The sequence below is a fragment of the Rhincodon typus genome, chromosome 17 (assembly GCF_021869965.1).
Source record: "Rhincodon typus isolate 14 chromosome 17, sRhiTyp1.1, whole genome shotgun sequence".
NCBI classification, from domain to species: domain Eukaryota; kingdom Metazoa; phylum Chordata; class Chondrichthyes; order Orectolobiformes; family Rhincodontidae; genus Rhincodon; species Rhincodon typus.
Genome location: NC_063348.1, coordinates 34,207,200 through 34,234,044, shown reverse-complemented (window position 1 = coordinate 34,234,044; position 26,845 = coordinate 34,207,200). Strand labels below are relative to the sequence as shown.

General features: G+C 40.4%; 1 protein-coding gene across 4 annotated transcripts in view; it reads right to left on the bottom strand.

Moving 5' to 3' along the window:
• Window positions 1–26,845, bottom strand: part of lrrc56 (leucine rich repeat containing 56) — a 131,945-nt gene that overhangs the window by 91,825 nt on the left and 13,275 nt on the right. For all 4 annotated transcript variants that reach the window (XM_048606834.1, XM_048606836.1, XM_048606838.1 and 1 more), the window contains 2 exons: window positions 9,411–9,498; window positions 4,835–4,895 (listed from right to left, as the gene is read on the bottom strand). In XM_048606834.1, the coding sequence (XP_048462791.1) occupies window positions 4,835–4,895; window positions 9,411–9,498 (149 nt within the window). The remainder of the gene's footprint in view (window positions 1–4,834; window positions 4,896–9,410; window positions 9,499–26,845) is intronic.

Below are 26,845 nucleotides of genomic sequence, written 5' to 3'. Positions count from 1 at the left end.
GGGGGGGACAATGGCTTACATCTGTAATTTCAAAAGAAGGCACCTCACACAGTACTGCACTGAAGAGAAGTGACAGCTTAATTTCTATGTCCGTGTGTCTGAAGTAAAGAGATAACTTCAGGGCTAGGGTCATCAGCTGCTGATAATTCAGGTGAAAGTCAACATTGCCTGAGGTTACGTGATACAGAGGCAAATAAACAACTACTCCAGAGGAATTCCCAGAAACGTAGCAGAAACAGCTAGTTACCAGCTACTAGCACCATTTCTCAGGAGACTCTTCAGTGCCTCAAAGATCAGATCAACTTCACCAGGCTGGAGCTTGTTTAGAAGGGGAGTATACCATTTTTGTAATGTTTTAAATTAGAAGCATTAATAACTTTTAAAAGGATGTGATACAATAGCTACAGACTATCAGACAGACCAGGAAACATAACAGGCTAATTGTTTCTGAGATAGTAGGAACTGCAGATGCTGTAAACTCTGAGATAACAGGGTGTAGAGCTGGATGAACACAGCAGGCCAAGCAGCATCAGAGGAGCAGGAAAGCTGAGGTTTCAGGCCTAGACCCTTCTTCAGAAAATATATTTTGAAGAAGCGTCTACGCCCGAAACGTCAGCTTTCCTGCTCCTCTGATGCTACTTGGCCTGCTATGTTAATCCAGCTCTACACCTTGTTATAACATGCTAACTTATCACTTTTCCAAGAGAGATAGAAATTAGACAGCAGTTTGGAGAAGTTTATAAATAATGTTCCAGGATCATTATTAGATTGGCCTAAAATCCATTGTCCCTTTTAAGGGATATTTGCCAGTGTAATGGGAAAATCATAAACATCAATTCTCACATTGGAAGACACTTGCCAGGACAAACAGGAAATAGGAATCTCATCTACAGGTCTACATGCACCATGGTGATTGGTTGCTAAAGGTGCTTGGCAACAGGTGTTAATACTAGAAATTCAACAACTCCACAACACCTGTAATGGAGTTTCATATGCAGCAATTGAGGCACAACCTGTCTGGTATCTTCAGCTTTCACCACATGAAGCTATGCCATCTCCAATAGATTTGATTTGTTGCATGTCAATAATGTTATGTGAATGGAAGGATGTCAATCATAATGACTGGAAAATGGAGGTAGATACAGGACTAAGAAGAAAGCAGTTTAGTTTAGTTTATGAATTTTCTAGTTAAGAGTGGAAGGCAATAGCAGCTGAATGACCGCTTTCTGTCCTGTAAACTTCTGATTCATTGTTCTGGTGAGATTATAATTCACAAATTATATATTTATATTTAAATATCCATTTTAAACGGTGCAATTAGGGTTGAAAATAAAAAAAAACTAGAATGAGCCTCTGTTTGCAACTTTCTGAATCCTAAACAGTGGATCAAGTAAAGTCTTGATCAGATTTTGTTTTGTTGAATCATAATAATCAGATACTAATATCAGAGCCACTTAGGAAAATCTGAAATATTTCAATAATTATAAAGCTGGGAGACACTGGCCCTACTTGGATTGTCAACATCCACGGAAGTAAAGTCTTGAAAAGAAAACTGTTAAACCCAAAATAAATTGCTTCAAAATTACACATCATGCACTTATGTAAAGGCCTCCTACAACAAAGCCATATAAAAGGCAATCGCAATCTGTAGGAACCTGCCAATTGCCATCAATTATAAATGATAGTATTGCTCAAGGGGCTAAACTTCTGGGATAGCAAAAAATATGTTGATAAGAAGGTAGTAAAACATCATACTCATTCTATACAAGGTAAAACAAAACCTGCAGAATCTGGCATAGAGTTAGTACACTCACAGCATGCAAAAACATTAGCTCTTAAAAGGCAAAAAAGGGTAATATTTCAAACCACTTTAAAAACACAGGAAGCCCTATTGCTGAAATAGGCATTTGGTCATGTGCATTTGAGTCTGATAGACTCAGAACCAGAATGCTGCAAGACCCATCTTTCACTCAAACAACATTTCATTTCAATTGTTTTATTTTATATTTGAACACAGGATACAAACATCACTGAATAAACTAGCAGTTATTGCCCATCCCTCATTGCCCAGAGGGTAGTTCAGCGTCAAGTGTATTTGCTGTAGGTTGGAGCCTACGTCAGACCATGTAAGGATGGCAGATTCCTTCCTTAAAAGGACATTAGTAAGCCTGATGGGTTTTTACAATAATGGTCACCATTAAGTCAGGTCTTCATTCCAGATTTTTGCGGAATTCAAATTTCACCATCAGCCATGATAGGATTCAAACATATGCCCTCAGACATGGGCTTGGTGTTCTGGATTGTTAGTCTAGTGACTTCAACACCACACCATCACCTCCTCATTGGGTTTAGTCAGTTGTTGAGCCACATTCCGAGCTGGAGTAATCAAATGTGCAGTCTAAAAACAAGGCCATTTCCAGCACTTTTCTTTCAGTGGTGATGGTGTGAAGGGTGGGGTGAGGGCATTGTGAAGAGAAGTAGGGTTGTACGCATGCAGGGAATTAAAACAGAATGGAAAAAAATCTGATAGATAGGACCTTCCTTTCTTGAACTGAACCATTAGCATAGAGCACTATCCACAGAGGGGCTCAAAGAACCTCACAGTCCAATTATTACAACCTTACAGCTGCACAGTAGCACTTTGATGATAGTTCATGTTGTTTCCAAAAATAAAAAGGAATTTATTCACTCAACCTTGTTCACAGTGGATTCTTTTTATTCTTCTACATTTTATATTGCTAGACCATGCCCCAATGCATTTCAACATATATAAAAACAGTAAAATAAAAACCCAACAGATAGGTCAAGACAGAATTTCAAACTTTAAGAATTCTTTCCTTGTAGCACAAATTATGAATGCAACAAGTGGATGTTTTCTGGCAGCAAGACACTATGGTCCAAGTAACTAGCCCTCAGAAAGGCACCAGTCTAGACCACATGTCAGGCAAAGTGTTTGAGACATTGCACAGAACTATTACAAACTAACAAAACAGACTTGAAACAGTGCACAAAATGATCAAATCAGATTATATTGAATGAATTGACTGAACCAATACAAGTTACTTTCTTTCTTCATTCCTTGCGAATTAATTGGTCATTGGATATAATAACTTCCTTGGCTCCAGTTTGTTGAAACACTGATCAGCATTGCTTCTTGACTACAGCTTGGAGGTTCATATATCTGTCCCAGGATTGTTTTTTGACCAATATGGAGCAGACTAGTCTGGGGTGGAGGGACGAGAAAGGAAGTAGGAGAAAATGTCCTGTGGGTGTTTCCTTCATCAGTGAAGCATGTTTTCCAGTAATTAATCAGCGGTAGTACAAATCAAGGAAAAGTGAGAAGGATAAAGAAAAATCGGTTTTCATCTACAAGCAAGAGCAGGGTTTTGAGGTAAGGCCTGGAGATAAGATCTGAGTATGTTTGTATATTTCTCATCCACCACACTCCTCTGTTCATTGGCAGTTAAAAGAACAATATCTATACCAAAAGCAAGAAAATACTTATATGAAGCTGAAAAGCACAACCACAGATGCAAAACTTAATGTCTAAACCATTCTTTCACTATTCCAACAGTAAGGCAGCTGTCAGGGAGAACATTGTATAGTGTTGAAAATGAGAGAACAGTACACAGTTAACATGCTTCTAGTTCCAAGGGAATGCTGCATTTTTGAAGGTACTTTCAAATGAGATGTTGAAGGCAACCCCATCCACTTGTTCGAGTGAGCAGAAAAGATTGTGTGGCACTAGTTGAAGAACATCCTAGTCAACATTCTAAATATGATGTGGAGGTACCAGTGTTGGACTGGGGTGAAGGTGGTCAGAAATCACACGACACCAGGTTATAGTCCAACAGGTTTATTTGGAAATTCTAAATAGGTTAAGAGGCTTGTAAAGAAAAGAACCACACTCCCGTATACTTAAAACAAGGAAGCAGATGTTCTTATCGCCATTTTGTTGGAGTCAGAGAACACTGGAAAAGTTCCAGCAGACATTTTCCAACAGGGAAATGTAGTTCTCAATTCAAGATTGGCACCAGGCATAAACCTGGCAACAACAGAATCCAAGAGAGAGAATAGGTACAAGTACATTAGCAGGACCAAATATGGTAACCAGAGATCCATTAAGCCAACATTAGAAAAAAAATCCATAATCAGAAGCAAATTGCAAAGAATATTTGGATGATAATAACCTATTGGTTTCAGAAAAAGATGATTTATTCCAATTAACCTCAGACTTGTTTAAGGCAGCCAAATTTCAAATTGATGCATTGAAGGAAAGCCGTTGGATATAGAGTATCCAGATTTTCAAAAGCCTTTTAACAATCAAAGCTTCGATGCATCTTCAAATGGGAAAGTAAGTGGGTATCAACTACAAGAGATGAACAGATGCCAGGAAATATTTATTTTCACAAAGGCTGTTGAACAACTGGGCTGGTTGTCAGGGCTGAGGCATGGATACTGGATTCATTTAAGAAACAGCTGGACAATCTAATGGGAAGATTGTAGAGCTCAGATTGTGGAAGGGTACGATTAAAAATTGACCCAGTAGCCTTTTAGTCTGATGCCAGCTTGAGTTTTTGTAAATCTGCATAGGAAATGACAGGAACACAAAATATGAAAATCAAAGGTGAGAAACATGTATTCAGTTCTCTGGTAAATAAGAATGCTTTATAGTGCAAGTCAAACAAATTGGAAGTCAACAAATGGGACAGAGAAAATATGCTAATTATGGATATCAGCATGAACAAGGTCTACTACTAGTTATGGTACATTCAGAGGCACAAAAAGGAGCAGCTTGAATTTTCATTGCTTCATGGCAAAGTTGATAACTTACCTTACCGATGCAATAAAACTGCTATTCAGCTTCAGTTGAACCAAACTTGGTAAATGAGTACCTGCAGTAGACAAAGATTTTGTCACAATTTATAATGAGAAAAATGTGCCCAAATAATAAGAAATCAAGTTTAAAATGGTGAAATCCATGGTATTCTTTGAATGTCAACATGACTTGATCGGCAGCTAATAAACTGAGCCGTTTGAGGTCTTCTTTTGAAGTTCATTAAATCAGTCAGTCAGTTTTACATATAGAGCCTGCATATAATTTCAACAACAAACAATGTATTCAGAAAGCCTTTTGGATCAATTTCCTTATTAATGCTGATCTCACAGCTCAGTCCTCTAAACTATGCAGTTCATGGCAAGTTTTCATATGGTGTTGTCACTACACTACTGAGTGAAATGTAGAGTTCAAATAAAAGGATAAAACATACTTATTCCAAATAAAGTGAAAGCCCCAGAGATAAATCTTCACACAGATGACACAAATAAACCCAAAAAATATATTTTAAAAACTGTACGACTGACACAGTACAGAATCAGAACTAAAAACTTTGCTTCAGTTCAGAGATGGCAAAGTAATTTTATTTGGAAAAACAAATTGAAATTGTTTTACTTTATTTGCTTAACGTGCCCAGTTTCCTTACATGCTCAACTATTTTACACCTAATTTCAGTCTTAATTTCAATAATGTTCTCAGAGTACTGCTTTACTGTTGGAATATTGAAAGAAATTTTTTGACATTAAGTTTTGCAATTATGGCGGTGTTCCTTTTTCAGCTTTGTATGGTACTGTAATTTTCTCTTTTTGATATAGATATTGCTTTTTATCTGCCAATGAACAGAAAAATGTGGTAACTATATGTACAGTAATATCAATACTATTTACAACAAGCAGGCTTCTTCACCTCCATTACATTTGCAGCTTGATCCACGAATTCCTGAACACAATACAATTCTAGACATCAAGGTGCAGGGCTGGATGAACACAGCAGGCCAAGCAGCATCATAGGAGCAGAGAGGCTGACGTTTCGGGCCTAGACCCTTCATCAGAAAAGGGGGAGGGGAAGGGGGTTTTGAAATAAATAGGGAGAGAGTGGGAGGCGGATAGAAGAGGGATAGAGGAGAGGATAGCTGGAGAGGAAACAAACAGGTCGAAGAGGCGGGGATGGGGCCAGGAAAGGTGAGTGTAGGTAGGGAGTTAGGAAGGGGATAGGTCAGTCCAGGGAGGACGGACAGGTCAAGGGGGCGGGATGAGGTTGGTCGGTAGGAGATGGAGGTGCGGCTTGAGGTGGGAGGAGGGGATAGGTGGGAGGAAGAACAGGTTAGGGAGGCAGGGACGAGCTGGACTGGTTTTGGGATGCGGTGGGGGGAGGGGAGATTTTGAAACTTGTGAAATCCACATTGATACCATTGGGCTGCAGGGTTCCCAAGCGGAATATGAGTTGCTGTTCCTGCAACCTTCGGGTGGCATCGTTGTGGCACTGCAGGAGGCCCAGGATGGACATGTCGTCTGAGGAATGGGAGGGGGAGTTGAAATGGTTCGCGACTGGGAGGTGCAGTTGTTTGTTGCGAACCGAGCGTAGGTGTTCTGCAAAGCGGTCCCCGAGTCTCCGCTTGGTTTCGCCGATGTAGAGGAAGCCACACCGGGTACAGCGGATGCAGTATACCACATTGGCAGATGTGCAGGTGAACATCTGCTTGATGTGGAAAGTCTTCTTGGGGCCTGGGATGGGGGTGAGGGAGGAGGTATGGGGGCAGGTGTAGCACTTCCTGCGGTTGCAGGGAAAAGTGCCGGGTGTGGTGGAGCTGGAGGGGAGTGTGGAGCGGACAAGGGAGTCACGGAGAGAGTTGTCCCTCCGGAAAGCAGATAAAGGTGGGGAGGGAAAGATGTCTTTGGTGGTGGGGTCGGATTGCAGATGGCGGAAGTGTCGGAGGATGATGCGTTGGATCCGGAGGTTGGTGGGGTGGTACGTGAGGACGAGGGGGATTCTTTTTTGGTTTTTATTGCGTGGACGGGGTGTGAGGGATGAGGTGCGGGAGATGTGGGAGACACGGTTGAGGGCGTTCTCGACCACCGAGGAGGGGAAGTTACGGTCCTTGAAAAACGAGGACAACTGAGATGTACGGGAGTGGAATGCCTCATCCTGGGAGCAGATGCGGCGGAGGCGAAGGAATTGGGAATAGGGGATAGCATTTTTGCAGGAAGGTGGGTGGGAGGAGGAGTATTCTAGGTAGCTGTGGGAGTCGGTGGGCTTGAAATGAATATCGGTTTCGAGGTGGTTGCCCGATATGGAGACAGAGAGGTCCAGGAAGGGGAGAGAGGTGTTAGAGATGGTCCAGGTAAATTTAAGGTTGGGGTGGAAGGTGTTAGTGAAGTCACAATTCTAGACATGTTTTCCATTTGGTCATGATGGAAAAGGAAAGCAAGTGATGGAAAAGAAAGGCTAAATTATGCAGCATCCATGCTTATTGATCAACTATGATTCTGGTTTTTAATTCATTCCCACCCTTAAATTTCTTTTCAATTCTCAAAGTAAAAGGCTTTTACTTGGCCCTGGTTATTGTTGTTCTATTACTGAACAAGAGCACTTCAATGTGGCTCGATTGTGAACTTTTCTTCTCACTGCAAAACATAAAAGCAAAGCACTAACCTCCTGCCTTCTTGTAGCAGCAATTTTCAGGTTTTGAGTTTAGTGCTGTGCTAAATTGTAGCCACGTTAGCATGCTACAACATGCAGGATGGAGGTCCAATACACTGAGTAAAGAAAACTCACACCAAAAAAAAAGACAGAACTACACCCAGGAAAAAAATGTAAGGAATGTATACTTCTTTAACCAGGCAAAATTCAGTATAATTTTAGATTTTAAAAAATAACAAATCTCATCTTTGCTTTGAAATAGAATGAAGAGGAAACCCATAGGGACTTAAACTAGCTTCACTTGTTTTGAGTTTCATGTTTAATAAGAATTTAAAAATTTGGGACTAACTATGTGCAGGGAAGGTTTGTCTGAAGGGACCACAACACTAATTATCTGACCCTGTGAAAATGATTCACTGGTGGAAGAGTGGAAATGGATCTCTAGTTGTCACAGCTACAATATACAAGGGCTGGATAACTATCTATAACTATAAAGCATGTCTGGCTCAGTGCAGACCATGCTGGAAATATAGTGTTTTATGTATAGTGGTTTTGCTTAAATACAAAGAAAAACCATAAAAATGACAACATTTGAATTATGAACCAAACAGGATGGATATGAATAAGAAACAGGTAAAATATGAAGCAAAATCAAAAAACAGGTCAGGCATAAGCCAGTTGATGGCTCGGGTATAGATCCCTCTTTGGAACAACATAATATTTCAGATAGACAGCCTAAGAAAAAAAAACACAAGGAATTTGGTAGGGATAAAATACACACAATAACCAGCCACACAGAGGAAAGGAACATGAACAACATATAAATTGCCTTAGCAATGAGTAGGAAATGGTCAAATGCCAGGAATGATAGAGGCAGGAGAGAAGTCACAAGGGAAGTAGTCAAAAGAATCAGAAACATATCCATCGTACAGAATGTGAAAAGAGCTGAAGAGACAGGAAGTAAGTAAAATAGGAAGCATGGGAAACAGGCAAAACAGAATAAGGTCTGGGGTACAGCTGAAACATTAATGTAAGTCAACACCAAGAATTCAGACTATACTGTTACTCAGCATTCAGACAGTGGGAGCTCTGCCCCCAAAGCTCCAATGACCTCACTTCCCTCAATTCTGAAAGGTGACACCCTACTTACAAAGAGCATGAGAGCTTTCATTCTGGTCTGAATTTATTCAAGTCCACATTCCAGTGGAGACTAAGTGCTGGTCAAATAGTTAGGCTTTAAGAGGTTTGTCAAAGGAAGAGAAGGGAACAGTGATATCCAGGGAGGCAATTCCGGAGGTTACAACCTAAACAACAGAAGGAATTGCCACCAATCATAAGAAGGCAGAAATCAGAAATGAATAAGAAGCCAAAAGTAGAGACATATGGAGGTGTTTTCAGTTGTGGGTGGTTACAAAGATAGAAAGTGATGAACACTACAGTGAGAATTTTAAATTTAAGGCAATGCTGGACTGGAAGTTATTATAGGTAAGTGAGTAGAGGAGTGAAGGGTGTACAGTTGTCACAAGAGAACATGAGCAGCAAGCTCTGGATGAGCTGAAGTTTACAAAAGGGTAGAAGATGGGAAGTTGACCAGGAGGACTTTGGGAATAGATAAATCTGAAGGTAACAAACGATAGAGGATATTTTGAGAGAATTGGGTATAAAACTGTTTTATTCAGTTCACCATGTCACTGCAGTCCTCATTTGGATTTAATAAAGGAATCAATTTCATGAGGAAGTGGATGCAGATTTAAACAGTTACGTGCACCAGTAAAGTGCATTATAAATACATCCTTCACATTTCTAAAAGTCATCTCTAAGCAACAGTAACTCACACATGCTAATACATAACAAAAACAAGATATCAAACAAGAAGACCTTTAGAATAAAGAGCTGTGATGAAATATTTTGCTACAATAAACAGAATTCCTACCGAAATTTCCAAGAGTGTTATCCTGTGTGTCCACGCACATCTCCAGAACTTTCACCTGTTGTAGGTCCTCTGTTTTGGTCAGGGCTCGCTGCAAGGATAAAAAAAAAAGATGTATAACCTACTTGTATTTATATAGCATCTTGAAGAAAATAACATTCCTAGGTGCTTCATAGAGCCATTCTGAAACTAAACGACACCAAGCCAAACAATGAAATATTAGCAGAGATGATTAAAGATTTGTGAAAGAGGTAGATTTGAAGGAGTGTCTTAAAGAAAGCTAATGAGATAGAGAGGCGGATACATTTAGGACATGAATTCCAATGCTTAGGAGCCGTGTATTTGAACGCAATGCCACCAATGGTGGAACGATTAAAAATCAGAGATACTCAAGAGGATTAGAGGATTTACCAAGCTGCGAACTTGGGAGAAAAGTACAGACATAGGGGAATGGCCAAGCTAGTGTGGTGCTTGAAATCAAGAGAATTTTAAAAATTGAGGCTTTGTTTAGTTGGGAGCTAGTGAGCATAGAAAATGGATCATTGGTATTTGGTGCTAGTCAAGTCATGGGCAGGCAGCCTGAAATATAGGCAACGTGGAAGACCAGCCAGGGTTACGTTAGAACAGTCATGTCTGGAGGTAGCAAAGACATAGTGGAGGGCTGCTGCAATAGAACAGATGAGGCAAGGGCAGTATTAGGCAATGCTGTGGAGATAAAAGTAGTAGTCTTAATGACGGATAGGTGGTTGAAAGCCATTAAGGTCATGCATGACACAGATCATGAACAATGTGATTCAGTCTCACATTGTTCCAAGGGAGAGGGAATAGAATCAGTGAAACGGAAGTGGAGTTTGTGGCAGGATCAAAGACAATGGCTTTGTTCCTTTGGTTTTCTCAATATTCAATTGGAAGAAATTTATGTTTATCAAGTACTGGATAAGCAGTTTAGAGAGACACTGGAGATGTTGAGAAAGTTGGAGGCAACGTAGAACGAGGTCTCAGTATAACCCCGTAAACTGGGACTGTGTTTATGGATGAAGTCTCTGAAGGTCAGGATGTGGATGAGAAGTAGAAGAGATCCAAGGATAGGTCCTTGGTGGACACCAGAAGTAATTTCATAGGAATAGGAAGAGAAGCCATTGGTGGCAATTCTCTGGCTACAAAAAGGGCCGCACGGTGACTCAGTGGTTAGCACTGCTGCCTCACTGCGCCAGGGACCCAGGTTCGATTCCACCCTCGGATGACTGTCTGTGTGGAGTTTGCATGTTCTCCCTGTGTCTGTGTGGGTTTCCTCCCACAGTCCTAAAGATGTGCAGGCTGGGTGGATTGGCCATAGAAAATTGCCCGTAGTGTTGAGGGATGTGTAGATTAGGTGAGTTATAGGGGGATGGGTCTGGGCAGGATGCTCGGAGGATCAGTGTGGACTTGTTGAGCTGAAAGGCCTGTTTCCACACTGTCGGGATTCCATGTTTAAAAAAAATAGATAATCAACAATGGAATCAGGTCAGAACAATGTCACCTAGCTGGATGGCAGGGAAGAATTACCAGAGGAGAACAGTGCAGTCAACTGTTTCAAAGACTGCAGACAGATCACAAAGGTAGGGCTAGTCTGTCTCTGGCACAGTTATATAGGATGTCATTTGTGACTTTGCTAAGAGCCACTTTAAAACTGGAAATCTAACAGCAGGGATTTAAACATAGGAGTTCTGGGAAAGTTAGGGCACAAATTTAGGAGAGTGGGATACAATCCAAGACTCTGGAGAGGATGGAGATTTTGTAGATGAGGTCGTAGTTTACAAAGCTTAAGAGGTCAAGGCTTGATTTTTGACGAGAGGGGTGATGATGGCAGATTTGAAGAAAAGCACATAACCTAAAGAGAAAAAACATTAATAATATCAGCCAATATGTGAGCCAGGAAGGGAGACTGGATGGTCAGTAGTTTTGCAGGAATGGGATTGAGAGAGCATGAGGTGGATCTTATTGGCATGATAAACTCAGATGGCATGAGCAGAAAATAAGAAACTAGAGAAGGAAATTAGTTTAGCGTGAGGGTAGGTGGAAAGCTTTGAGGAAGTTTGACTCGGCAGGAAATATAAGAAATATAAGCCACATAGACTGTTGGTGAAATGTTCTCAATCTTAATGAGGAAGAGATCCAAGAGTTACTTTTTTCCCCCCCTTATTTATTAACAGGATGAGGGTGTTGCTGGCTAGGCAGCATTTATTGCCCATCCCTAATTGCCTAGAGGGCAGTTCAGAATCAACCACATTGCTGTGGGTCTGGAATCATATTTAGGCCAGACCAGGTAAGGATGGCAGTTTCCCTCCCTAAAGTACATTAGTGATCCAGATGGGTTTTTCCGAAAATCGACAATGGATTCATGGTCATCATTAGATTCTTAATTTTAAATATTTTATTGAATTCAAATTCCACCACAGTCCAGCGATAAAACCACAAGGCCATCACCTCCCCATATAACCAACTTGCATTTGTTGTTGGAGAGGAGGATGAAAAAAATCAGGATAGGTATTTAAGAAGACTCTTACAGCAGAGAAAAGAAGCTGGGGATTCCATTATGAAAATAGGACCCATGATACTTTATGTGGTTGGTGACAGGGAAAGGCTGAACTACAACTTGTTCAAACTTCCTTTCAAGTCTGCATCCCATGACCTTAAGGAAGCACAGATGAAGGATGAAGGATGAAGGCCATACCAGGGGAAGGACAACCAGGATGATAAAAGCAGGGGATTCTGCAATGTGAAATGCAGCTTGTAGAATATTAAAACTTACAGGAAAAGGAACAGCAACAGGGCCACAGTATCAGCGTGCCGACAATGTGGTACCAATCAATACTAATAGCCATTTCAATGCCTGACCTGTTATAAACTTAAATTTTAAGTCAAAATAGATCTCAAATATTGGTCAATCTCACGTCAGGTAAGATATATTGAAGCAGTTCACTTAAACTGGTCATTGTAAATGTTAAGCTGTCTAGGGTACGGGTCTAGGCCCGAAACGTCAGCTTTCCTGCTCCACTGTTGCTGCTTGGCCTGCTGTGTTCATCCAGCTCTACACCTTGTTGTCTCAGATTCTCCAGCATCTCCAGTTCCTACTATCTCTAGGATACAAAGTATCCTTTTACACTTCGGTACGTACTGTATATCCTGCAACCAAGTAGTTGGTGCCAAGATATCAATGTAAAAGGTTTAGATTGTGATGTCAAATTGAATTTCAACGACTTGAGCCCATAATTTAGACTGACACTTTCAACATTGAAGAAGTGCTGTAGGTGCCATGTTTTAAATAAGTCATGATAAAAGATTCGATGGCACTATTTTGAAGAATAGTCAAAGATTTTTCCACCCCCAGTGGACATTTATCCTTCAACAAATATCACTAAAAAAAGTCACTATACCTGGTTACTATCACAATGTAGTTATGACTGCTGCATTTCCTACATTACAAAAATGACATTTCAAAACAAGAACTCTCAATAGTTATAAAGTGCTGTTATAAAGGTTGTGAAGAACTGTACAGAAATCTATATTTTTCTTAAATTGCCCCCGAATCTGAGCTTTAGTGGGAGCTCAGCAGTGTCAGAAACAAGTGGTTACATTGCTTCAGTTCTGTCAATCTCTCACAACAGAGAGAAAATCTCCTGCAGAGATCTCAGGTGTACTCATCCCTATAGAACATCAACAGTTGTTTCAAGGATTCCAACAATGCCAACTTTTGCATGGATCAGATAAATTAAACTCATTGTGCATATAAATGCTGCCTGAACTAATGCCTTCATATTCCATAACTTGGCATGCAAATAATTCATATAACCTCCATCTTTCTGCTTCTAGCATTTAGCAGAAATTTAGCTGCTTGCTAGCATTTCTTTACCTGATGCAAATAATCTTATTATCGTTATCCTGTTGTAATTTTGAATACCTCTACTGGATTTCTTTTAACTTTCTTAACCCAACAAATACAATGCAAGCAATTCACACCTCTCATCATAACTATATCTCCTCCATTACAGACTTAATCTGCCAGAATCCACTTCAAACTTGCTTTTTGGCCACAGTATCCATTTTAAAAATGAAGTGTCATTTTCGTTTTGCTAAACAATGAAAAAAAAGTAAAACATACAATAAAGGTAAGACTGAAAAGATCCAACCCACTGCAACAAGTTCACGGTAATTTGTACAAACTATTTTATCCAAAACTTTGCCACTGACAAATGAGATCTCTTGATGACTAAGGAATTCTTACTTTAAAAGTACCAACCTCTCCACCAGAACATCAAATTAAAGTCTGCCCTCAACAGATTTCCACATTTTGCTACCATTATTGGAGGTGACTGATTTTTTCTTGCCATTTAAGTCAGGCACTAAGACCTTTGTGTCCGACATAAGCAGAAACCTTTTAGGATAATAGTCAATAATCAGCATTGCCATGAAGAAGTTCACAGCCCTGAATGCTCCAACATTCTTGTTAAAAGGTTATCCCAACACAGTCAGAAGTAATTCGCAAACTGCAGACTCCATTTATCTAATTTACTTCAGATCTAAACCTACTAGTTTACAGACCAATGTGACAAGTGAAACAAACTATGCAACTTGACTTGTTTTCCATACATGAAAAATGCTAATTTATCAAAATCAGCCTTATTATGTTTCTGTGCAGGAAGGAGGATTTGGGTGCCACTTACAGATTTATTCACCAGATAAATGCATGACTTGGTCAATTTCTTCTCATCTGTTTAAAACAATGTCACTTGTTGCATTATTTGGATTCTGTAATACAAGTGACAGCAAGATATTGAAAAGGAACCTTTTATTCCTGTAAAATCAGATGATAATGTAAAATCCAATCTGATGTCATACGGTCAACTTTTATTAATCCTGGTAACACATCAAAAAGTAAAGCCAGGAAATAACTGAAAAGCCATACAGTTACCTGATAATATCAAGGCACAGGTATAAAACTTCCATAATGACAATCCTAACTGTCTGTAATTCAAAGATTAAAAGGTTATTTGAAATATATCAATTTTTATTAATAAGACGCCGATTAACTTCTGACTACATCCCTTCCAAAAATGTAAATATTACAAAAGAACAAAAGTGACAAATGTAGCCAAACAACCACTTTATAACTGAAAACATTGCCATAATTTCTCCTTTTCCATGTCCCAATTATAAAAGCCACCATGAAATTGAGTCATGATACAAAAACAAAAGCAATCTGATTGTAGGAAATTAGGATTTCAGTGTAGGAGTAGGCAATTCAGCCCTTCAAGCCCGCTCCACCATTTAACATAATTATGGCTGATCTTATCCTGGTCTCAACTACACTTTCCTGCCTGCTTGCCATACCTCTTTATCTGGTTTATCTTCATAAACAGATCTATTTATTTCTTGAATCTGTTGATTGATTCTGCCTTCATTGCCCTCTAGGGCAGAGTTCCACAAATTCACAATGCCCAAGAGAAGTAGTAGCAGTTTTGAATCAACCTCCTCTCACTGTACATCTATGACCTGTTGTTTGAGACTGTCCCATGAGAGGGAATGTCTGTTCAACATCCATCTTCAGCATTAATTAGATCGCCTCAATTAGATCCCCTCTCATTGTTCTGAACTCCAGAGAGTACAAGCCCAAGCTATTCAAGCACTCCTCCTATGACACCCCTCATCCATGGAATCAACATGGTGTACCTCCTATGAACTCCTTCCAATGTCACATCCTTCAAGTAAGGAGGCCAAAATTGGACAATATTCCAAGTGTGGTCTCAGTAATGCCTTATATAATTGTAACACCACCTACTTTTATAATGCAGCTATTTTGCAATAAATGCCAGGATTCCATTTGGTTTCTAATTACACACTACAGCCGCATTCTCACTTTCTGTGATTCATGCACAAAGACACCTAGAACCCTCTGCACTGAAACTTTGAATTTACTTCTTGTTTAAAATAATAGTTTGTCCTTTTGTTTTTCTGGCCAAAATGGACAATCTCGCACTTATCCACATTAAACACCATCTGCCAGATTCTGGCTCATTCTCCGAGCCTATCAATATCCATCTGTAAACCCTGTCTATTCATCACAGCCTGCTTTCCCACCTATTTTAATATCATCCATGAATTTTGTTGTTACATTTTGTTCCTGCTTGTAGATCATTTACATAGATTGTAAATAGTTGCAGTCAGAGAACTGAACCTTGCAGCATCTCCCCATTTACAGTTTGCCAACCAGAGAAGAACCCATTTATCCTGACCTTCTGCTTTCTGTTGGTCAGTCAATCCTCTATCCAAGCCAATACCCTACCCTTAACCACGCAGATCTAACCTTCTGGATCAGTCTTTTATGCGGCACCTTGTCAAATGCTGCACTGGCATCAGAAACATGGGGACTGCTGGACCTGAACGGATGGAAGTTCACCTATAACCAAGGTCACAGTCTCAAGATATGAGCTAGACCATTTAAAATGTCTGCAAACAAACTTACCAGCTTGGTGAGCAAGTCAACAACCGCATCTACAACCTGAGCTACAAAAATCTTCTCAAAAGCCTTAAAGACCATTTAGGGCTGAGATAGGGAAACATTTCTTTACTCAGGGTTGTCAACTTGTGAAATTTGCTACCACAGAGCACTCTAGAGACCTGGACACTGTACATTCAACAAAGATATCAAAGGCATCAAAAGGTACGGACAGTAAGTTGGGATATGACATTGTGATAGAGAATCAGCCACAATCATATTGAATGGCACAGTAGGCTCGATGGACAGATGGCCTACTCCTGCTCCTACTTTCTATGCTTCTATATCATTCATCTTGCACTATTCTGATAATAACATGAATTAATGAAATTGGTAAATTTGACTAATCACAGCAATTAATCTCTATTAATCAACATTGATCTAGACATGAGGAGAGGAAACCTTCAGTGATTGGACAGCTTTGTGAAACAGATATAAAGTTGCCTATTCTGCACAAGAGCACAGCACTCATTGTTGGAGATGAGCCACTAAATTTGCACATAAGGTTGTTAGTGGAGCCTGGATCTGCCAACATCTCTGTTGGTTTACCCAATAAAACAATTCATTGATATTTAGTCTGTGTGCATGCAGCAAGCAACCCAAACAGCCAAGTGAGAGAATTTCACCCTAGCACAAGTCTTTGCCTCTGTATTAATGCTTACCTCATGTTCAACTTGGGTAACTTAGAACAACTACAACTATCAAATACAGTTTCCAGATGGAAGGGGAAATTAACATACTTAACAAGACCTTCATTAGTACCTGTTTCTCATGAAGCTTCAACTCTTCACCATCGCCCTGCAGGACTAAAGGAGTGCTACACTTTTGGGGTGCCTTTTTAAGTAAGGAAGATAAACTGAGGCTCCATCAACCCCCTCGGTGGACACGAAAGATCCAATAGCACTTCTGTAAAGTACAGAGGACCTCTCTCTCATCTTGGCCAATAATATTCATCCCTCAATCAAAATCACTAGAATAGACGGTCATTATCTCATTGTTATTAGTGAGAACTTGCTGTTAACAAGTTGACATTTCATTTATCACACCAGTGAACTGGAGAAATGCAGAAATCTGAAAAATAGAAGGAGATACAGAGATAAAGCAGAACAAGGCCACAGAGGAATTTGAATGTGGGTGAGAATTTTAAGAGACGTGTCATGATGTATAAATTGTCACATAGACAATGGTAGCTTTTCCACTAAGACAATTAATGTTAGAAATCCCACCAAGCAAAAAAGATCCTGCTCTCCATGTTGTCTCACATGTAATAGAGACAATCACATGTTCAAAGCTAGGTGCCTGTGTAAAACTGCACATGCAATGTTATGAAAGCTACACCAGTAGCTTTTACCAACTAATTCTCACAACTACGTTAGGAGAAACAAATCAAATGGGGCTTTCCAAATAAACTGGGAGAAACAAGGGTCTAAACTTTTGCTCCCAAGTTGGCTGTGCAAAGTCAGGAAAATTCCTAATTTAATGCATCCACCTCAGGTGAAACTGATGCATGCTGTTACATTTTTGTTGAGGGGGAGGAACATGTACTTGAGTTGAGCACAGTGACCCAGAAACAGTTCAGAGGCAGTCTTAGGGGCTACCAGGTGCTGAGGAAACTGTTTAAAAGACTCATCTCAGTGTTGCAAGACTTCGACCCGATATGAACAGTTAGACCCGCTAGCCTTCAACCCTTTCACCAATCCCCACTTCCCATAAACCTCTCTAACAGGTCAACTCAAGTTCCTTTAACTGTCACCCATAGCATCCATGCCAACCCATAGTCGTCTACCTATGTCCCTCTACCGACATATGGCACCTTCCACCCTCCAGAAGAGTACATGTCCCAGCACCCGCATCCCATGACCCTAATAACTCTTATGCAAACTTCATACCAACTCATTTCAACCCCACTCATTCCCATGGCTCCTCAGTGTTACTACACCAATTTATTCCACTAGCCTTCTTCTTTTGGCCTTACTCAGCCAATGACAATTCATCCAGTATGTTACTCAGGAGCCTCCACTCATCCCCATTGCCCCTTATAGCCCCATACCAACTCTTGTCCTGTCAGCCACCACATTTCCCCATACACACTCTACACCAATGCTTTGTTTTAAATTCACTCACAGGATGTGGATGTCGCTCCAGCACTTATTGCTCATCCTTAGTTCAAGAAGGGAAAGGTCAGCTGCATTCTTGAACCACTGAAGTCCATCTGGACCAAGGCTGTCATGAGGACAGGAGCCGAGTGGCCCTGATGGTACCCAAACGGAGTCTCAATGAGCAGGTCATTGTTAAGCAAGTGCTGCTTGATAGCTTTGTAGATGACACTTTCCATTACTTTTACTGATGATCTAGAGTAGACTGATGGGGTGAGTCAGATTTGTCCTGCTTATTTATGTTAAGGACAAACCTGGACAATTTCCAAGTGGTCAGGTAGATGTCAATGTTGTAGCTGAACTGGAACAACTTGACTAAGGGTGCAACATGTTTGGGAATCTGCTGGAGTGAATTGAATTGACTGAACGCTGGCATCTATGACACTGGAGACCTCTGGAGGTGGATCATCCACTTGACAATTTAAGATTAAGATTGTTGCAAAGGCTTCAGCCTTTTTTTTGCACAGATGTTCTGGGATCCCCCTACTATTGAGGATAGGGACATTGTGTAACCTCCTCCTCCTCCTCCACCGAGTTGTTTAATTGTCCACCAATCATGACTAGATGTGGCAGGACTGCCAAACTTAGATGCGATCTATTGGTTGTGCCATCACTTGGCTTGTCTATCACTTTCCATTGTGTGGCATGCAAGTAGTCCTATATTATAGCCTTCCAGGATGTCACCTTATTTTAGGGATGCCTAATGGTCCTTCTGTCATGCCATCGTGCACTCTTCATTGAACCAGGGTTGATTCCCTGGCCTAACAGTAACGATACGCCTGGTTTGGTTGGGGCAGCAGGTGGAAACAGCGGTGGTGGTGTAGTAGTGGTATTGTTGAAATGTATTGGGCAATGAGGTTGCAGGTTGTATTGGGAGTAGATTTTGGCTGTTGGTGATGACCCACATTTCCTACGAATGCCCAGTCTGGAGTTGCTAGATCTATTCAAAGTCTTTCCATTTAGCAGTATAATAGTGCCAGAAAACTCAAGAGAGGATATACTCAATGTGAAGATGGGATTTTGTCTCCACAGGGACTGTTTGATTATCTCTCTTACCAATATGGTCATGTGCTGATATCAGTTTGCCTTCTGCAGTTGTTAGGATGAAGCCAAGGACATTTCCATTTGATTAGTATCCTCACCACCTGCTACAGACCCAGTCTAGCAGATACGTCCTTCAGGACTCAGCCAGCTCGGTCAGTGGTGATGCTTCTCACTCACTTTTGGTGGTGAATATGGAGGTTCCTCACCTAGAGTATATTCAGCACCCATACTACTCAGTGTTTCCTCCAAACGCTGTTCAATTTTGAGGCATACTGATTTATCAGCTTTTTTTGTTCACTTGTGAGCATCACTGGCTGGCCAGCATTTATTACCTGTCCCTAGTTGCCCTTGAGAAGGTGGTAGTGAGCTGTCTTCTTGAACCACTGCAGTGTTGTAGGTGGTCCCATAATACCCTTAGGAGGGAATTCCAGGATTTTGACCCAGCTATTACGAAGTAACCGCAATATATTTCCAACTCAGGATGGGGAGTGGCTTGGAGGGGAACTTGCATGTATTGGTGTTCCCATGTATCTGGTGTCCTTGTGCTTCTACATGGAAGTGGTTGTGGATTTAGAAGATACTGTCTAAGGATCTTTGGTGAATTTCTGCAGTGCATCTTGTAAATAGTACACACTGCTGCTACTGAACATTAATGGTGCAGGGAGTGGATGCTTCTGGATGTAGTACGAATCAAGCCAGCTGCTTTGACTTGGATGTGTCAAGCTTGATTGTTGTTGGCTGCACCATCTAGCTGGGGATGGGGGGGGGGATGTGTAGAGAGAGGGCAGCTTGACAATCAGTACAAGGATTTTTTTGCCCATATTTGACCTGATCAATGACACTTCAAATGTTTAGGACTCCTTGCGTCCCCTCCTAACTCTACAACACTGTGCCACCACCTCTGCTGGGTTTGTCCTGCCAATGGGACAAGACATACCCAGGGATAATGATGGTGTCATCTGGGACATTATGTGTAAGATATGATTCCACGAGTTTGGCTACGTCAGGCTGTTGCTTGACTGCCTGAGAGATACTCTTCCAATTTTGGCATTAGCCCGAAATGTTGGTAAGGAGGATATTGCAGGGTTAACAGGGCTGTGTGTGCCATTATGCTTTCTGGTGCCTTAGTCAACTCACCCAGTATCGAGTCCTATAAAAGTTTGCTGTGAGAAAATAAAAGTTTAAACTATTTACTCGACACTTCAACGCATGTAAAACAAACTCTCATTGCTATAGTGCATTCAATTCATTGAAATTTATGGTGAAAATACTATCTGCTAGGATTAGGGGCGGAACATTTGGTTCTGGGGTCCCAGTGCCATCTTGGCATCTACCAAATTTGGCAAAATCCAGACAGAGTCAAACAAATTAAAATCTCCAACTGACTTTTAGCAGCACATGATGCTTCCAGTATCAATGCCAGTTAATGGATTGGTCAGCTTGGTAACACTTAGTCTCTTTTTATTATGTAAATGAACTTCAATTTAAAGCAATATTTTAGAATTATACAATTGTTTTTCCTACTTGCAATGCCACAAGCAAATTACTTACAATAATTGTATTATTTTCTTCATTTAAAACAACAGACCAGAAGTTTTGACTGAAGATAAATAATACAGTAACATTAATAAATGGATTAGATTGCTTTTTCGACACATAATTTGTCTCTTTCGAAGTTTTATACACAAACACTAAATATTTACAGTTATAGGTTTGTACTCAAAATTAAACAAGCAAACAAATTGTTTCATTTGAAAGTAAAATGGAGCAGGGGCATTATGCCTTTCACAACCGACAGATGTCTCAAAGCACCTTACAGCTAATGAAGTGCATGTGAAATGTAGCCACAGGTGTAACGTAGGAAGCACAGCAGCCAATTTGCACACTGCAAGTACCCACAAACAGCAAAGCAATAAAAAGGTCAAATTTTGTGATGTTGACTGTAAGATGAACATTGGCCTCAGGACTCTAGGAATTTTTTCAAACTAGTGTAATTATGCCTGCTGGAAAAGGCACTTGAGGCCTTGATTTACTGTTTCATCTAAAAGATGGCATCACCGACAGTCAATATTTCAGACAGTAAGCCTTGAATTTTGTGGTCAAGTCTTAGACAGAGTCTTTAGATATGAGCTAGCTACAAACAAACAGAGCCACAGCAGACACACAATGGACTATGTATGGATGTATCCGCACTGCATCAGACTGGAGAAGCCCTCAACACTGACCAAGTGTACACATTGTAGTATCATCTCTCAATGGCATGTTGCCAGAATCTCCCAATAACATGTTTGTGGTGAGAATAATTGAACGGTAAGCATAGAATCACTCTGCAGCCCCATTTTGAATTCCAATTAAATAGATTGTATGAATATTCATTTATGTTTTGCCCTGTACTGGATACTCCTTTTGGTTTGGTCAGAGGGTCCCCACCAACGCCCCCCCTCCCCCCCGGCAACGGTGCTGGGATTATTATACCATGAAATGGTCATTTTAAATCAGTAACATGTGGTGCACCACCTCTATTAACCTACCTGGGTTAGGAAATGTTTTAGTTGGTTGTTCAGAAGTCAGTACATGCTCCACTTGTTGAATTATAACAGTGATTAAACTTCAATGCTTCAAAATTATTTCCTTGGTTATAAAGCACTTCTGACACCCCCAAGCCTTGAAAGATACTTCTAAAGTACACTTTCTTTCTTTGTAATGTCAATTTACTTAAAATTATAATTTTGAGGATTACCAATGATTTACGACTCAGACAGAACACTAACAGAAAACATGTAGCTCATTAAAATTGGATTTGACTTTGACAGTTTTTCCTTGCCTTTTTACAACATCTGGAATTTACATAGAGGTCTAAATGCCTTATGTTATAGACCCAAGGTTAAAAATGCCTCCAGTACACAATTTCCCTATTTTTCTATACAAAAGTATCTTTCTCTTTTCCATTTTCCATTGTAGGGTTTCTATGATTTTAGGGACCCACAGACTATTCCCATCAGTGTCTTCTTCCTCTTTTTTCTTACCTTCACTCATGTGAATGCTACATCTCCAAATCAAGATCATTTCTTGCTGTTGAACTTAGTTCAGCTCATGCTAACAAAGCTATCCCACTGTCCTTTGCTTTCTGCCTGTCTTTGTGAAAAAAAGTCAAGTCATATCTCTAAATATTTAGTTTCCAACTTTGATCTCCTTGTAACCACGTCTCCAAAATGGCCATAAGATTATACCCATTAACTTCTATTTGTACCTTTATGCATCAATTGATGTGCATTGGAGAAATGAGCCATTAATTTTACATTTTTACTATTTTCCCCTCTTCGACCATATGAGTTTTTTCTTGATGTTGTACAATCTGTCCCTTCCATCCTACTCTGGGTATTGTTACCTGAATAGATGCTTTGCAATACTGCCATATCCTTTTGTTTTGTAAGCTTACACATAACTCTCTCCAGAACCTTCCTCCAATTCTATTTAGTTTAAAACCCTCTCTACAGCACGAGTCATTCGATTCACTGGGACACTGATCCCAGCATGTTTCAAGTAAAGGCCATTCAACCAGGTCAGCTCCCTTTTACTCTAGTACTGGTGCCAGTCCTCCATGAATTGAAACTCCGTCCTCCCACACCAATTCTTGAGTTACGTATTTAACTCCTTGACTTTACTTATCCTGTGGCAGTTTGCTCATGGTTCTGGCAATATTTATGTGATTATTACCTTGGACATTCTGCCTTTTAGTTTAGCTAACTGGTCAAATCTAAGGGAGAATCTTCTTTCCAGTCCTTTCCACGGTCATTAGTACTAATGAAAACAATAATAAGTGGATCCCTTCCCTTCCCTTCCACTACAAGTTCCTCTCCAACCCTGAAGAGATCTCCTCAACCCTAGCACCAGGCAGGCAACACAGCCTTTGGCGCTCATGCTCATACTTGTAGAGAACAGTATTCATTCTACACATTCTACGGTCCCCTACCACTATGTTTCTGTTTGTCTCCCCACTAGAATGGCTTACTGCTCGACAGTGCCCTGGTCAATTTGTTCATCTTCCCTGTAAGCCCCACACAATTTGCAAGACCTTATGATTGGACAATTACAGGCACCTGTGGTTTCTCGAATGTTACCTCTGGGTTCCTATATCTGCCTCATCTGCTGTTGCACTCTCCTGTCCCTTATCAGGAACGAAATCTAAATAACTTAATCTGAGGGGTATGACCACCTACTAGAGCAAGTATTCAAGTAGCTTTCCCCTTTCCTGATGTGGTGGAATGTTTGCAGCTCATACTCCAGTTCCTCTATACAGATTCTAAGTTCCTCAAATTGCAAACACTTGTATGTTTGCCCTGAATAATTTTAGGGTCAAGCAATACCCTAAATGTAAAGCAATGTAACAGCAGTAATACATCACTCATTCTGCCATAGTTTAATTTATTAGTAAATACTCTAGTATCTCTGGTCTTTACATTTTATTACACTAGCATCAATCGCTTTCTTAACAAGTATAGTCACCTCTCACTCTGGGGCTTTATTACTTGGAATAAACCTTACTTAACATCTCTCTTTTACCCTGTGCATTCAACTCCCACTTTGAACCAAAGATAGATATACTTAGGCAGCATCTTCCTCCATCACATTATCCCACTCCTCCAAGTTAATTCAGAGCTGTAGCTAATGTATGGCAAGATTGCAGCTGCTGAGCTGCTTGTCCTCTGACTTGCGAGCATCTCTCAGGGCAGGCAACCGTACTTAATTGCTGCCACTAGACAAATGTCACCCAGGGTCCGACTAATCACAGATGCAAAATGGTTTAGCCATTTTTGGTGCCGTGAGTGAGACCCTTCCCACAACCACAAAATTCTTGCTTCTCTCTTAACTTGCTCAAGCTCAAGGAGTTTTAGATCTTTGCACTCCCTCACTTCTGGCCTGTTGTACATCCCCGATTTCAATCTTTCTGCCATTGATGGTTGTGCTTCCAGTTAAACCCCAAGATCTGCAATTCCCTCCTTAATCCTTTCCACCCCTCTCTTTTCCTCTATGATGCTTCTTAAAACCTACCACTCCAAATCAAGCATTTGGAAAGCTGTCCTCACATCTATTGTGGATTTAAAAAAAGCCAATTTTGCACTTAAGAATCTTGGGACATTTTACTGTGTTAAATGAGTCACCTGAATTCAAGATGTTGGAACATAAGCTAGGAAGAGCATGCTACAAATGCCAAATCTGAACCAAACAATCAAATCCTGATGATCCAAGACTATGAAGAAGATTGGCAGAGTGTTTGAACAGTTTTACAAGAATGATGATTATAATCTAGGTCATTATTCATTTTAGTCTACCAGGATTCCCCTTACAAAGTTATTTGCCATGAATGGAGAGGCTGGAGAATCAGGAAATATTCTCTTTAGAGTAAAGATCTCCCCCTTCATCCTTCTAAACTCCATTGAGCACAGACGCAGATTCCTCAACTGCTCCTCATATGATAGGCCCTTCTTTCCCAGGATCATTCTTGTCAACCTCCTCTGGACCCCCTCCAAGGCCTGCATACACTTCCTTAGGTACGGAGCCCAAAACTATGCACAATAGTCCAAATGCGGTCTGACTGACCCTTACACAGCCTCAGAAGCCTCCCTGCTCTTGCACTCTAGTCCTCTCAAAATGAATGCTAATGTTGCATTTGCCTTCCTTACTGTCAATGAATCCGCACGTTAATGTTAAGAGAATTCCTAACTGAGACTCCAAAGACACTTTATGCTTCATAATTCTGAAGCCTTTCCCCAACTGGAAAATAGTTTACACTTCTATTCTTCCTAACAAAGTGCATAATTTCACACTTTCCCATTACATTCCATCTGCCACTTCTTTGCACACTGTCCTAGCCTCCAAGTCCTTCTGCAGCCTCCCCGCCTCCTCAACACTATCTGTCCCTCCACCTATATTTGTAATTTCTGCACACTTAGTAACAATGCCCGCAGTTCCTTCATCCAATTTGTTAATACTGTTTTACAACGGAGTTTTATGGCTATCCTCATTGAACAGTGTTTGCAGGCTTGGGCTCTTGGTTTTGGAGGTGGTTGGGAGAAAAACCTGCAAACAAAAAAAACACAAGCTGCCCACTTAAGTCTCTGGTTTCTAAAACATCTGTTGGATGAATTTGTGTAACATGATTACTCTTCTGAAACAACTTCACAATATCTTATTCAAGCAAGCTGTGTCTAAGCCTCCAGAGACATCCATGTATAATTAGTGTCATAACCACACAGAATCCTCACGGTGTGGAAACCGGCCCTTCGGCCCAACATGTCTGCACTGACCCTCAGAGCATCCCACCCAGATCCATCCCCCTATAACCCAACTAACCTATACATCCCTGAACATTATGGGCAATTTAGTATGGCCAATTGACCTAACCTGCACATCTTTGGACTGTGGGAGGAAAACGGAGCACCAGGTGGAAACCCACGCAGACACGGGAAGACCGTGCAAACTCCACATAGACAGTCGCCAGAGGCTGGAATTGAACTCGGGTTCCTGGTGCTGTGAGGCAGCAGTGCTAACCACTGAGCCACCATGCTGCCCCAACTGCCCTAGAAACATGTGCAAAACCATCACATTGACATACTTCAGAACATTCTACACCTCTTTTGTCCACGAATGTCCACCCTTAGCCAGAAAGTGCTTTTCTTTTTAAAATGTGTACATATCTTTAGTTATTTAAACATGGAAATCATTACAAAAACTGCAAGTTAACCAACTTTGAATCTTCATTGGATGGGATTTGTTTTATAATAACTTGATAATTTTATGTTTACTAAAGAAACCTAGCTGGTGGATCACTTCTTTCGAAGCCTAAAATTGAGAAAGAATATAATCAGCCAAGTCAAGATTTGGTTAAAATAATTTTGAACTTACGCTGTGACCCAGAGCAGAGACTACAGAAAGGCTGTGCCTGACTGCCATCTTAGTCATAGCAACTGGCATAGACTAGTTAAGCTGAATGTCCTGTTTCCTTACTGTAAAGTTCAAAGTAATTTTATAATGAGTGAGAAATCAACTGACATTTCATAAAAATTTATGATCTTTGCCTGTTCTGAAGAGGAGTTTTACCGGATTTGAAACATTAATTGTTTCGATCGCCACAGATTCTGCCAGATCTGCTGAGTTTCTCCAGCATTCTGTGTTTGTTTCAGATTTCCAGCATATGCACTATTTTGCCTTTATACTAATTTTGTCTGTTCTTTTCATATGCTCATAATTGACGATGCACCCATCATTGCTGTTGTTGTTATACAGTACACTGTCTTATACAATGAAAGCTGAAAGAAGAGGCACATTTGCTCAGTGTACTTGAAACTTTACAGTTATGTAGTGCAACATTTAGGTAGGAAATTATGAGTTCTCATGGTTTTTAAGATCTTTGTTGCTGCGACTATTTAAAGTGAAATTTCCTTTTCTATTTGAATATAATTTGTCTATTAATTCATATGATTAAAAATCAACATAAAATGTACAAGTTACTAAAAGTGAAATGTTGATGGTAATTTGCATTTTGAAGTTCACTTTATTTTGATTTACAGTTCTCCCACAGGCATCAGACATTAGTGAATAACCATTCTTGTCATTATCAAGCTACGTGCAGCCTGCCAAACAGTTGAACCTGACATTCCCCTCCAAAGTCTATCATGGATACTAGAGCTGGTATTATCACA